The sequence below is a fragment of the Magnusiomyces paraingens genome (assembly GCF_902498895.1).
Source record: "Magnusiomyces paraingens strain CBS 517.90 genome assembly, contig: contig1, whole genome shotgun sequence".
NCBI lineage: Eukaryota > Fungi > Ascomycota > Dipodascomycetes > Dipodascales > Dipodascaceae > Magnusiomyces > Magnusiomyces paraingens.
The window spans coordinates 382,256-398,023 of NW_022474067.1; the positions used below are offsets into that span (position 1 = coordinate 382,256).

General features: G+C 28.4%; 2 protein-coding genes across 2 annotated transcripts; both read left to right on the forward strand.

Moving 5' to 3' along the window:
• Positions 1-5,335: 5,335 nt before the first annotated feature.
• SAPINGB_P000136 (uncharacterized protein) lies at positions 5,336-6,016 on the forward strand (the record flags this gene model as incomplete). Its single annotated transcript, XM_031994860.1, has 1 exon — positions 5,336-6,016. One exon carries the CDS (start codon positions 5,336-5,338, stop codon positions 6,014-6,016), a length of 681 nt encoding a protein of 226 aa, XP_031850751.1.
• Positions 6,017-14,860: 8,844 nt separating this feature from the next.
• On the forward strand, positions 14,861-15,586 carry SAPINGB_P000137 (uncharacterized protein; the record flags this gene model as incomplete). Its single annotated transcript, XM_031994861.1, has 1 exon — positions 14,861-15,586. One exon carries the CDS (start codon positions 14,861-14,863, stop codon positions 15,584-15,586), a length of 726 nt encoding a protein of 241 aa, XP_031850752.1.
• Between the last annotated feature and the right edge of the window lie 182 nt (positions 15,587-15,768).

The following is a 15,768-nucleotide window of genomic DNA, read 5'->3' on the forward strand; positions in this document are numbered from 1 at the left end:
AACCTTGAAAAAAAATTAAAAATTAAAAAAGAAAGATAGAAAGATAGAAAGAAAGATAGAAAGATGATTTTCACAGTATAAATTTAAGTCTTACCAATTCCCCTAGAAATAATTTTTTTTTGTTTGACTTCTCCCTGAATTCTAAATCATCCTTCTCTTTTTTTTCTACTGCGTCTTACATACCAATTTTTTTTTTTTTTTTTTTTTTTTCAATGCGGACTAAAACAGCCTGAGCCTCCCAAAAAGGAAAAGCTTAAGTTCGTTTACAGAAATTCTTTATAATACTTTAAACGATGTACATTTTTAGTCTCCAGTCTTTTTTTTTTTATATTTTTATATTTTTATATTTTTTTATTTTTTTATTCATTTATATTTTTTATTTTTTCTAATTTACCGAACTACCTAGCTCATTGTATATCCTTTTTTTTTTATTATTCTATTTATTGGTAACAACCTTAACAAATTTCTTTTCTCTCTCTCTCTCTCTCTCTCTCTCTCTTTTTTTTTTTTTTTTTTTTTGTTTCCATTGAGCTTTTGTCAAAATGAGGTTTTTTTTTTTTTCACTTGACCCATCACCGGATGGTTGAGGCTAATATCACAATGACAAGTAACCATATTTTTTCATGTCATCTTACCAAATTATCCAAAAGCATGATGATGGTTATGCCAGTTATCTTCCTCATCTCTTTCTCTCCATGATTATTTGTATTTGAAAATAAATGTAAGAAAAATGAGAATAATTACCTTGTATGGCGTCAATGCAAAAATAAAAAATAAAAATTACCCCAATACTTGTCCCACTTGATTCACAAATACGCCTGTAATAGATTTGAAATAAAAAAGATCACCATAAATTAGTTGCTATTGAAAGACATATCATTCTTTTTAATTGCTCTTTGCAATTGTTTATTAAAATCACAGTGAAAAGAATTATATAAAAAATTCCATTAAACTGGTCACACAACTTTTGCTGTAAATATTACCGGACTGATTCAATGTCTTAAATCAATTTTAGAGAAAATCTTTGAAATTATATATTAATGAAAAAAAAAATTGAATTGATTTTCTTTATTATATTTTTTTTACTATATTTTTTTATCTTTATATTCAGGGTCCCTGGAAAATATTATTTCCTTTAATTCTAAGAGAAGTAATTGGTACATTTTAGTGGGGGAGCCAATGACTAAATAGGTAATTGCATGTTTCACTTTTGCAGCCAAACAGGATTACAAATGACCCGGAATAAGATTATAATTGGGAAAGCAAAAAAAAAAAAAAAAAAACGATGATGGGGAGACTTTGAGGAAAAGGCTGGACAGGCGGCGAGTGAAGTCTCATTTGAATTTGTTTTTTTTTTTTTTTTTTTTTTTTTTTTTTGCTCAGAAAAAAAAAAGGAGAAAAAAATGACAAAGTTTGGTGAGCTCATTCATATTTTTTTTTATTCCGCCCTTTTTTTTTTTTTCTATTGACACTCTCTATAATGTTGGCTAAATATTTTTGATTTTAATAATTGATTATAACATTTAAACCACATTTATTCCAGAAAAAACAAACATGACCGGCTTTTTGTTAATTAAGATACCGATTTTCTTCTTGTTTTATCTATGGCAATTGTTTCCTTTTCATTTAAAGAAATGTTGATAATCAATCAACTTATAAAAATAAAGTCGATAAAGTTTTTTTTAATTTTTAATTTTTAATTTTTCTTTTTCTTTTCTTGTGGAAAAAGTTAGTTTACTGTGAACAAAATATTCATTTTTATTTTTATTTTCATTTTATTTTTCTCTCGTGGCTGGCTAAAAGAAAAAAAAAATCAATATTTAAAGTTTCGCCTAGTTAAATTCTTCAACTGTACCTGAGTACAACCTGTCTTTGTTGTAATATCTCCAAATTAATATCAATTTACACTCTTATTGGTTTCAATTCCCCTTTTATTTTTCAAAAGTTAAGATCTTAACTTTTTTTTTTCTTCGATTATCATAATACCAAAAATTATAATCCTAAAACTTTCAAACGAGACCAGAAAGAATAAAATTATGAAAATAATCTCTTTATAAACTTTAGAAAACAATTATTTCTTGAAATTTGACACATGTGAGGCATAATTTGTTCTTAGTTAATTTAACAAGGTAGCCTTGACTGTGGACAATGAAAATATAATCGGGCATACATACAAATAAACTGCCATAGTTTCCTTTAATCCAAATTTGGACTCCCAGTAATTTAATTTACCAAAAAACAGAATCTTTTTTGGTATGCATTTGTCCAATTGAATAGGATTACAAGAAAGAAGAAAAAATTGAAGAAAATAAGTAAAATTAACTTTTTATCAGTCTTCTATTAAGTTACGAGAAGTTGCCTATTGCCTATTAATTTAGTAGTTTTTAAACAAGATTTAAAGGATGAAAGTATAATGGAAAAGAGAAATAATTTAAACGATTTAAATCTTCAATTGTAATTAGTTTATACAGATAGAAACCTTTAAATTATGTGACCAGCTCATAAATTACTAAAAAAATACTTCACGAAATAGTTTTAGCATATCAATTATTGATGGCATATGTAACATATGTGCACCAAAAAAAAAAAAAACAACATCGATATCTAAGTTTACACTGGTTTTACAAAATTAACAAATTCATTGATCCGATAAAAGTATTGATACATTAGAATTTGAGTTGTTTAAATCTTGTGCCTGCTTTTCGGGGAAGTTAAATGAAGCTTGTTTTACCATTATAAATTTAATGAACTTATCAATTTGTAATTAACAAAAAAAAACTAAAATAAGACCACCATTTGGTTCTAACAGCAATCATAATTTGGTGTTCAAACAAACTGTTAATCTATGGCTTTCTATTTTAGCGATGAAGTGAGTGAACAGTTAAATGTGCAAAGCCCGCAAAAAAAAAACAAAAAAACAAAAATTGTACTTTCCTTCAGGCCTCAGTTTATTTTCTTTTATTCTTTTATTCTTTTATACCATTCTTCACACTCTTGAACTAATTTTTTTTAGAAAAAATTGATTATATTGAGACACATTTTATGAAAGCAACTTCATTTTTCACAAAGGAGGCAAAATATATAAAAACTGGGTGCTAGTGGATGAGCTAAACTTTTCTTTCAGAAAATAGAACATTTCGAACATATAAAATTCAAAATTATAAAGGATTACGTGAAAATTTTTAATAAAGAAAACGACACCATTATTTTCAAAGTCTTGAAGATATTTTATAACATTTGCTACCAAATCCAAGCCATAAATAAAGAGAAAATGCAATTGTTGAAAGATATCAATATATACCAAAATGCTGGAGTGTTGTTGTGCATTGAAATGGCATATAATATTCTAATTCCAAATAATTGGAATATCTTATTTTATCAGCTTACAATCACAGTATTTTATCAAGAAATAATCATGTCTTAGACCAAGGAACCACACAACTTGCCCAATATAGTAAAAACTAAGACATTGTATAAATACTCTCCGTTTATCTAATTCAATTGGTCCGGATGAGTCTACAAAAAGAAAAGAATCACTGTGAACAATTTTGTTATTTAAAAAAATATATGTCTATCAAGAAATCTCTCTTTTTTTAAAAAAGAAATCTAAAGATTGGAAGCTTTTTAAAGAATCCTAAATTAAATGAAACAAAAAGAAAATTGCGCCTCTTCAAATTTGAACAATTGTTTGGTAAAGTCATTGAAAAGAAATGTTAAAAGAAATAAACTACTTAAATGTAAAGGAATGATACTCTTTCTCGATATCAAATGTATAAGGTAAAATTTGTTAGGTAAACTAGAATCATATTTATTCTACATTTAATGCACTCTTTTAAACGTTTAACCAATAAAACGTAGCTCATAAACACTCAATGAGTATATAACTTTTTGGGCTTCATTCTTTTATTTTTGCCAGGTGGAAAAAAAAATGAATTTATCACAAAAAGAGGCATCAACGAAGTTTAAAATTATATCAAAGTATAACTTTTATTTTTTTTAGTCATTATTAAACATACGTTTAAGTATATATAAATCAACCAAATTCCACTATGTGCAATCAAAAATTATAACCACTTGAATTGAAGATTTTGAAAGCATTAATAGATCTGAAGCCATTTTACTTTTAGTTGGTGCTAATTTCTTTTTTATTTTACCTCATATTTTTGTAGAAAATTATACCACACTTTTTTGAAATACCGTTATCGTTTCCCTTATTCATGGCATGTTAGCTATTATCCAATGTTCCTTCAGTTAAGACATAATATCCTAGTGAAACAGTTACCCAATTAAGAAAATTAAATGCGGCTTTGTTACATGTTTTTAAAGATTAAAGTAACAAATATGTAATATATTTGTAGCAGATGCTAAAAAATGAAATCCATGCTTCTTAAAAACCAAAATCAATTTGGTATCACAGCTTTAATAGTTTGAACTTGGGAACCCGTCATATTTTGGAACAAATATTTAAAAAAAAAAAATTATTGATTCAAATTGATTTTTAAATGTACATATAATTATTTGCTACTCAATGTCTTTTTTTTTAAATATTATAATTATTTTTTAAGGAAACATTGTGAAAGATTATATGATTTCACATGAAATCATTACGATGATGAAAATAAGCAGAATAAACACTAAAGATATAATAATTCATATGAATTAAATATATATATATTTAAGAATATATTCAATTAAATATATATAGTTAATTGTGGTTCAAAAATCTTTTAAAAAAAATTTTACTCTTTTGAAAATAATTTAAAAATATCGATAGCATAATCCTCTTTTACATTAATTGAAAAATATCGATCTCGAAAGGTAAATTTAAAAAATGTGACCTATAATTTTTTTAAATATACTAATTAGTGTATTCACTTTATAAAGTGATGCAAGTTTTATAATTTCATAAAAATCGTCATCAATAGATCGTTTAAATTTAAATATATCAACCTAGTACCTTATTCATGAGCTTAAAAATATCCTTAAATTTTAACCTTCGTCATACCATTTTCGTTTATAAGTTGGAACCAAAGTAAGATCTTGGCATTGAAATAATAATAGACCATTGTGAATTGTGTATCCAATTCTTGACATTTTGAGTTCTTTAATGAATGACAATGGTCATGAGGGCATGTTTTTCTTCAAATATGTTTTTAGCAAACCAATTGTCCTTATTAAAACTATAAATACCAACGATTTTCTAAATTATTTTTAAATTCTGATTTTTTTCTATTTTTTTATGATTTTATATCAATTTCTATACCTCCATCATTTTCCTTTATATTTTTTTTAATTCTCAATATTGATTACCTTTTATTAAATTTTTTTGTTTACAATGACAGACCCTAAGTTAACTCCAGTTATTGTTACCCAACCTCTCTTTGTTGCACGTATCATCCAATTCTTTGCTTCAATTGGACTTTTGATTATTTCTGCAATCATTGTTGAAGACATCAACAGTACACTAGTTGGGTCTAGTTATATCTGGTACTATGGAGGGTCGTATAAACTAAGAGGTAGAAGAGTTTACTACAGTGATATTGTTTCTACTTTTACTTTTTCTTGGACTATCATGGTAACTGCTCTTTTTATGTTCTTACCAACAAATTTTAAAGAGCTGGCAAATCCTACTTTCTTTTTCATTATTGAAATTTTGACTAATGCTCTTTGGATTGCTACTTGGGTATATCTTAGTGTTTTTTCTGCATCATTGAGAGGTTGCGATGAAACAGTTTTCAAACTTATCTTTGCAGATACCATCGCTTCTTCCATAATTTGGGTTACATTTTTATGGTCAACCGTTAAAATGATGAAATCTTCAATTGGCTATTACTCGGCAAAAGGGTATAAATTAAAAATTCCATTTATTCCTGGTGGCTCCTTTCCAGATATTCCAAAGCTTAATTCCGATTTGAATTCAGGAGTTCCAGTTGATACTAATAGTGAAAGTCAGCTCTCAAATATTATGACAATTAATGTAACACCTTCAGAAAAAAATATAAATTCAGTTGTGTGAACACTTAGAATAATAAGAAAATGCATTGAAAAAATCCAAAATTTGCTCACCAAAATAAAGATAACTGATTCAAACATGTTTAAGATTTATTTTAGAATCTTTACTATTAACAAGTTATTTATTATTACATAGTTTATTTTATTTTATATAAACAATTATAAATCTTGTTGATTAATAGTTTTATTTAATTTTGTTTTTATCTTATTCTCATTAATTCCTATTTTTAGGAAGTCTTATCAATTTTCATGTTAACCGTTTAAACAGCAATTAGTGAGATGAAATTTGTTCATTTAATTTGTTTAGTTTAAAACTACATGATCTAAACATTTACTTTAACAAGATGACTGTATGAATAAAGCTTTTTTGTTTTTATCAAAGGAATCAAGACATTCTTTTTGGCTCTTATACAATTACGCACTCAAGTAAATGAAACTCAATTAGAGTGTGTCTAACAGTTTAATCACATTTGTTGATATTGAACTTCTGAAACCATACACTAAAGTTGCTATAACCCCAAAATTAAAGTTTTACAAAAACAATTTAGTGATTGCAGCAACAACACAACATAAAATATTGTTTCTCAACGTATTTTGACAACACAACTCAACCAATCTACATAATTCAAAGTCTTTAGTAAAGTAAAAAAATAATATGAATGAATAAAAAGTCAAAAAGCATGACAACCGAGGGATTCGAACCCTCGCCTCCGAAGAGATAGGAACCTTAATCCTACGCCTTAGACCAACTGGAGTTGTGTCAAAATCCAAAACGCGTTTTCGATTTAGCCCAATTAGGAAAGTGTACTTTTTTTCCTCAAAATCCGCCTTTTTTTCGTAACGCGTTTTTTTTAAAGGGTGCTTAACCACTCGGCCAGATTTTTTGGCCCAAGCATTTTGAGAGTAACCCAACCCACAACCATTTTTCTTATATTTTAAGACTCCATTTTCATATCGATTGTCAACAACCACAACACATTCAACTCTCTTTCTTTATTTTATAAATTTATTCTTCATTTGTTAAATTTTATGGTCATATTTTTTATTTATTTTTAATTCATCTCCTTAATGTCACCAGATCTCAACCTTATCGACAAACTTGTTTGATCCACATCTACACCAAAAAGTTTGCCTGTTAATAGCGACCCTTAAGAATCAAACATTTCAGATAACAAAGTTTCTGCTAATAGATAACATCATGAAAATATTGATGCGCTAAATGATTTTGTTGTAGGGGTCAACAATCAATTGATTCAGAAAAACTTTTATACGGTCTTTATTCTTCCAAATCCAACAAACCGTTCGCTTTAAAAGTCTATTCGTACGCTGAGAGAAGCTACCAATGTCTTGAATACGACTGCAAATTATATTTTCAATACATTGTCGGAATTTAATCCTTTTATAAGGACTCAATTGATCTTGTTCATTGAAAGGTTGCTGCACTAATTTGTGAAAATCACCCCCTTTCCTCTCAAGTATATTAACCCAGCAGATATAGAAAAAAATAAGCCTTCAGCACGAATTAATTAAATAGAATATCAGAACTAGATTTAGAGACTACAGTTGATCAAAAAACAGTGAAATAACATCACGTTCCGGAAGCGTTGCTTTGCCATGTTCAAGTGCCAAAAATTGACGCTGTCAGAATGGGTGTGATAAATCTTAAACAACAGGAGACATCTATGTATCATGATTGTTCTTATGATTTTACTCATTTCTAAACTAAAGGTGATTTAAACGAGTGATTAGAAAATAGGAAATGTGACGATAAAACATCTAGAGAGGTCATAAAGGCATCCTTAAAGCAGTTTAAGAAAAATCTAATATTACAACCACCATAAATGAAAATAACTTCGGCCACATTGTCACTACATCTATTCACAGAGTTTATGACAGTTTATACAAGCTCACGCATCCTCCCATGTTCTTCATCTGAGTCCATTCTCTCGTTGAATTGATGTTGCTGCTGCTTCAATCTACTCGATAGCTTAAATTAACCTCCTCTTCTTGATTGATCCCCATCGTTGCTTTCATCTTGATCGGGAAAATAATGATTGAAATTGAATCTATGAAGCTCATTCTGAAAATGTAGTAATTAAAATATTGAAAAAGATATTGTAGATTTTTGGTTGTTAATGGCTCTAATGATTAATGATAAGATAAAAAAAACCAAAAAAAAAAAAAAATGATTCGCAAACAATCTAATCAATTATTGCCTAAATCGTGTCTGTGCATATTCAGGGTACGGGTAAAAACCCGGATTACAAAAGCGGCCAATTTTTAATTCGCGGATTTATCATGTGACTTTCCGCTTCTTTGACACAGGTGGACTCGGCCAGATTGCCCCTTTTTTTTGAAAGTTTTTCAAAATAGATGGAATGCCGATTCAGGACTTAAAACCTCAAAAATGCTTATAGTAGAAAATGGCATCAAAATGATTATAAATAGTGTAAAATAGTTATAATTGTTAGAGTTGACAAGTTTCATATTAATCCATTAAAATAATTCGACTGCTAAGGGACAAGACACTAAAATATTCCGGTAGAATGTATGTATACTTGCTTGGCCAGGTTGTCTTATCTTGAAAAAATATTCTAGCAGGATTAAGTTGAGGTTAATGATCTATAAAAGTTAATAAGTGCATAAGTGTTTCACTCTATATAGACTTATTTTTGGGCCGTTGGAAATGCAGTGTTTAATCCAAGTTAAATTTTTATTGAGTAAACTAAAAGAAATATATAGTAGGAATGAAAAAGATAGAGCGGATGCCTATGTGATAAAATTTTATAACCCTTAATTAAAAACAAAAAATTTACCTAATATACCACTTGACTCATATCTATAGACGGAGTGTATAGGAGTACAAACTTCATGCAAACCCTTAGGTTACCCTAGCCAACAGAGAAGCTGACTTTTCAGTTCAATCTAATAAATCTGAAAGTGACAGAAAAAAATATTTCTGGATTAAAAAAGCAATAATGAATAGAAAGGTATTGGCAAAAAAACAAAGTGGAAATAGGCCAAATAGATTTGGAGCTGACACATTGGTTCTCCCCGTTTATCATAAACCAGAATTGGAACCAATATTACTGGCTATGGGATCTGCATAAATCTAAACCACTCTAGAAAAAGGAAAATTCATAAAAAAGCAAATAACCAAAGTGGTGAAATTAAAAAGATGAAGTTTATATTGATAGTATGTACTTCTATTACTAAAATAAAAACAATAAATCAGTAGGCAAAATATATTCTAGTATCAATTTACTAGGATTATTTTTGTTAATTGCGGCAAATATCATTGTCTATTTCATGCATTTTCTGTTTCTAGTCTTACCTCCGTTATAAATATTCCCTGCAACATGAACTTGAATAATTCACTCATCATTTTGCTTATGAGAATAATATCCCAATAAATTTAAAATGTAGTTACAATAATCTTAAAGATTTTTACGGTTACCCTTGTAAACTAAAATATTTACAAGAAATTGTAAGATTTGTTGGTTTGTTGGTTTGTTGGTTTTTGACTCCACGAATTTCTCGTTAAAAGTAAATTATTTTTATGCCCTAGCCCTTGCGTATACTATTGAAATTTAACTCATATGTGAATGGTTCCCTTTTAGGAAGGAGGTAAATTAATTTACAATGTATTACGTAATGTTTCTTTGTGTACTGTAAAATGGAAAATCCAAAATTTTGTCCGGATTTTGTGTGCAAATGTGTCGCCTGTCGATGGTTTGCACAATTAGCACACAAAATCCGGACAAAATCTTGGATGCTCCCATTCAAACATACATGAGGGACTCCACAACACATTAACAAAATGGAAAAAAAAAAATTAAAAGGTTTGTACCATTATTGCTTTTTTTCTCTATATTTATTGAAATGCTAGTACACAGAAGTCACCTGCTTCTCTCTCTTTGTCATTTCGTGGCAATTTACACCTAATTTTTACCACCTTTATCATTTAATCCGCTTTGATTTAAAGCCTTGCAACCAAATAACTCAACAAACGATTTGAATATTTCTTCTACTATTGATTGATACTTTTCTTTCTCACTGTATTTATTGACCCTTCAACAAGCTTAAAGACGGCCTTATATGTTAATGAAAAGATCTGCTCTCTTATTTACTTCTAAGATAGAAGTGAGTATATTCAAGGTACAGGGGCCACAAGCAGTGTACACTTGGCGTGCCACCACTAATCAATGAAAGGAAGAAATATCAGCCCCAATCCCACAACTACTAACCAACATCAGGCGAACCAAAAAATAAGCAGAATAACACTACCACTCCAAAAATATTAAATCATTGTTATCATACGGATAGAGATATTGTTTCGACTACCACGATTCTTGAAAAGAGACAAGCTAAAATTGGCTGGTATTCAGGAACATGGATAGAAGAGTTGCACTTACAATTACTTTTGGAATTTGGAGTTTTTAACATCTAAGAAATATGGCATATATTAAATATAATTTTTTTTTCCAGTCAATGTACCCTCGTGCATTGCCTCAACAGAAATTTCTCTTTGGATCTGCTTCGTGATATACCCATTAATGCATTTCGGCCAGTAAATGCACACAGTTTCACACTTCTTAGCGGCTTCTGCCTCTGCTTCAACGAGCACATTATCAATTCTTATAACTATATTAAATTGAATTATTTTTTTCAAAACTTTTAAAAAAATTTGTATTTGTATAAAGTACATCTTTTAATTCATGAAATAATGATTCAACTTTTGAAAGTTTGAATGGGAGGCCACAACTTTTTTTAGATTTTGGCTGCAATTACTTTCACTAATAAATTTAGTATAGTCCAAAGTTAACAGTGAAATTATATGATATATATCCCCAGATACAGAAAAAAATATTTTGAAATTATTTATACGGCAAACCTATTATATAATCAAAAAGGAGTTCCAAATTCTTCACCAAAACTGGTCATTCATTCAAAGCCCTGTAACTATTTGACCAGGTTATCATCCCGAAAAAATAACTGATATAAAGATGCTTATGTCTTTAATTTAAGCATTATAATGATTAATAACAAAGTAATTTATGGAAAAAATAATCCATAAATAAACAAATAATTTAAAATTTTCGAACTATGATACAATGTGGTGTTTAGATAGTATATAGGTAATAAACCAGGTATCCGTTAACTACTTTTCTTTTGAAAAAAAAAAAAAAAGTTTAAATCATACGACATCTTATTTTACCAAGTTCATGGACTTATAATCATATATGAATTCAAATATTGAAAAAAAAATTTCATTGATAAAAATATCGATAAAATAATCGATTAAATTATCGATAAAACTATCAATATTTTTTTAATTCATTGATTGATCATAAACTTTATATATAGATTTTGTGCAGAATGATTAGTTACCATGTCAATTTAAAGTTGAAATTACAAATTACTTACTTCAGAAAAGAAGAACATCTGGGGAAAAAAATCGTAAAGAAATCAAAACCTTTAAGGGAAAATAAAAACCTTCACCATAGTTAATTGACTATATATATATATATATATATATATAATCATTAGTTGTAACTTTAAAACTCATCTTGATAGGAATTACAGTATTGGTTTATTTTATGCTTAAATTTAAAAAATTTTGGATTCACTTAAATTTTTTTAAAGGTTTTTTTTTTGAATAATTAAAAAAATGCTTATGGTCATAAATTTGAATTAGAGGCTAAGCAACTTATTTTAATTTATTTCACATTAAATTCTAAATAATTAGAAAAATGAGAAAAACGAGTAGATTTCACAAGATATCCTTATATGGATATAATTATATCTTATTAAATATTCTTGGCATTTTAAGAAGACATTTTGTTTTTTTTTTTGATTTCAAGTGTCAAAACCTATATAAGCACTGGGTGTTCAAGAAAATCTCCATGTAGAAATAATTTAAAATACAAAAAATATTCAGCAAGAAATATATTAAGATATATATCTAAGAAAAACAAAATACCCATACAAAAATCAATGAGCTCAGAAGTTCAACGTTATCCATTTTTACGCTTACGCATAATTCAACTTTTGGGGGGCTTGATACTTTTAGGATTTTCATTAGCAATACTTATTAGTGTAGAAAACAATGTTAAATTCTGCAAAGAGTATTATGGTTCATATGATTGTTCAAGAATATATTTCGACGATATTGTTTTAGTGACTGCTTCGGGATGGGCGGTTTTTGTGACATTTCTTTTCATCGCTTTACCAGTACTAGCTAAAAATATGGCTAATCCCTCTTTTTTTTTTGTTGTTGAAATATTAACAAATTTATTTTTGCTTGCTTCTTGGATTTATTTTACATTTGTGTCATCCAAATCATACTCCTTCTGGAAATGTAATTATACCATTTGTTTTATCGAACGCTTTGTTACTTTCTTTGGGCCATTTTACTGGTTAAGTTTTGTGTATTCAACAATAAGAACTATTAATCAGTCCATAGAATACTATTCAAACGAAGTTTATAAAGAAAAACTTCCTTTCTACTCTGGTGGTGGGTTTCCTATTTCTGAATATGATAATTCTACTGGAGAAATACAGTATTCTGAAGGTAATTTAGAAATACGTGATGCGAGAGAATATAAAAATGTTCGAACTCAAGTTGGAATAATTATTCCATAAGGTAAAAATGATTATCTAACTAATTTAACGTTGTAATTGGTAATATATGACGTTTTTTTTTCATATTTATAAAATTATTTAATTTTTTTTAACCAAAGATAGGTTTAATGCACTTTTTAAATATGAGAAATTTCAAAATAAACATTCTAACTTGGGTGGGAATTTTTTCTTAAACGAGATAAAACCTTTTAGCATAATTAATGCTAGGAAAGTAAACTTGATTAGATTATTTTATTTGACTTATAACTTTTTTTAAAAATCTTTATTTTTTAGGAAAATATTAGCATTCTTTTTGGTTTGAATTTGACTATCATATGACTTAGTAGTCATATGGTTAAGCCATAGCCGAATAAACTAGAAAACAAGGTTTACAATAAAACACAAAGTTTAGTAAGCAAATTCACAACACCACTAATATCAAATTACTTTCAATTCCAGAATTCTTAAATCACAACTCAATTAAATACAAAAAAATTCAAAGATTTTTTTTGAGAAACAAAAAATATATATATAACAACCAATGCGGCAACAAAAAGCATGACAACCGAGGGATTTGAACCCTCGCCTCCGAAGAGATAGGAACCTTAATCCTACGCCTTAGACCAACTCGGCCAGATTGCCTCTTTCTTGAAAAAGTTTACAAAATAGATGAAATGTTAATTCAGGACTTAAAATCTCAAAAATGTCTATAATATAAAAATGGCTTTAAACTGACAACAAGTAGTAAAATAAGTTATAATTTTTTTAAATTAACAAATTTTATACCAATGATCTAAAATAATTTGAGTACGAAGCTACAAGATACTAGAATATCCCTGTAGAATGTACTTATGCTTGTATATAATTGTTTGTGGGAAAAAAGAAACAATTAAAAAATATTAGATTTATCTAAAAACATACAATTAATTAATTTATGATTGTTTGTATCTAATACATCGGCACATTAAGCACAACACGGGCTGGTCTGTTCACAAAAAAAGTAATATTGTGATCATATTAGGAAAACATCAAAACAAAATAAACATGTTTTTCAAAGATTTGAACTGTTAGCTATTTTATATATTTTGGAGATTTGAACCAAAGTTTAATTTAAATTGGGAAATTTCCCATTAGTACCAATTCAGTTGTAAAAGTTGTTAACATATATTTATTTTTTGCACATGTATGATTCATTTTCTGTAAAAAAAAAATTGTCAACTTATTTTTTTGTAAAATATATACTGGACAGAAGGTTTAATTGTACTTTAATTAAATCATCAGCTCAAAAATGAAAAACAGGTTTGTTTGTTGGGTCGATACTCGAAACTTGGCGTCTTAGGCAGTATCAATTTAAAGCTATCAATTTTGCACAATAGCAAGGCATTATGTCATTGAAATCTATCTCAAACCTAATCATTATAATGATTTTGCAAAAATTAATTGTTCTGTGTATCACAGCCACTATTTTATTTGATAGTAAAAAGCTTGACATTACAATGTTGATCCAGGCCAAGAGTTTTTTAGCAATTTTTTTAGAGGATTTCTAATTAAAGAACCCAATTTAAAAATAACTTGAGTAACCCCATCTTATATAGATTTGTGATATCCTGTACATTGTTTAATTTAGTATAATGATTTGTATAAATTTCAATAAGTTTTGATCTTTTTTTTTTTTTTTTTTACAATGTTGAAAAAAAAAAACTTCCAGGCAACAAAAAACACTAAGTTCCTTAAAGTATCAAATAAGCTTGTCACACAAGGGAGAATTACTTAATGAAGCAACCGCTTGTCTGAGCAGGCGCTGCTGCAGCGCTTTAAAAAAAAAAAAAAAAAAAAAAAGCATACACGGGGCTGAGGGGTCCAGCCGCACATAAGAAAAGTTGGAAGACTGTTGCAGTGAAAATGCATTGAGTCCCTGTGTAGGCAGTGTTAAAAAACAAATCTACAAAACATTTGAGGTTTTGACTTAGAAAAAAGTTGAACGAGACTTTGCCACCGATTTTTATAATGGCAACTCAAAATACTAAGGGAAAAGACACAATATCTATGTAATGAGAGTCTTTATTTGTATAAATAGACGTGCTCTGCCTTTGGTCTATTTTATCTTTTTTTTTTTTTTTTTTTTTTTGTTTTCATTTTACTATTTGATTTATGTTTTTTCACCACACTTTTTATCTTTTTCTAATCAAAATAACAAACTTTCATATCATTCATAGTTTTACCAATGACTAAAACTACTTTTTCAATACAGGCGATTACTACGCCTCTTTTTATCATTCGAATAGTTCAGCTGGTCATGTCAATTATTATTCTTGGAATTGCGGCAGCCAGTGTTCACAAAACTAACGAGGCCTTTGATAGAGCTAAAATGTATGTGGAAAGCATGTACAGATATTCTAATGTCAGTATCGAAAAGAACCACAGTTGTGTTTTTTCCACTTTTGTTTCTGTCTGGACCATTTTGGCCAATTTGTATCTCATGGTTTCTCCTTTTGTTTTGGAAATTGCAGCTTTTCCGCCACTCTTTTTAGTTGTCGAATTCTTGTCAAACATTTTCTGGTTTGTTTCATGGATCTACTTGGCTACATATGCCGGTGATATTGGCAGTTGTAGATACGAAATCTGCAAGTTGGTTCAAGCTGATACTGTTTTGAGTGCTTTGACATGGCCTTCCTTTATAGCTTCATTGTTTTTAGTTCTTAAGTCGGCTATTCCATACATTAAAGCAAAGGGCTGGACTACAAAACTTGCTGGTCTTCCTGGTGGTTACTTTCCAGTTATTGAAGGATCAATAGAGAATGCTGCAGCTGCAAATATAAGTAAAGATGAGGTACAAGTTGCAGAAGCATTTTTACCTGATCAAACTATGGGAAGGGCTGTTCTGCCACCGGAAAAAAATAATGACACACTAGTTCCAGCTGGCATGGATTTGGAAGCAAACCGAAGATGATTTATGAAATTTTATTTGTAATTAATTTTTTTTTAATTTTTTTTCTATTTTTAATGATTTCTAAAAAAGTTTGTATGTTTTATTTAAGTAATTCAAGTGTATTATTCATGATTATCAGGGTCAATTTACAAACAATCTAAGTTTGGAGCTGGTTGACTGATACATGTGAAGTTTACAAGGTA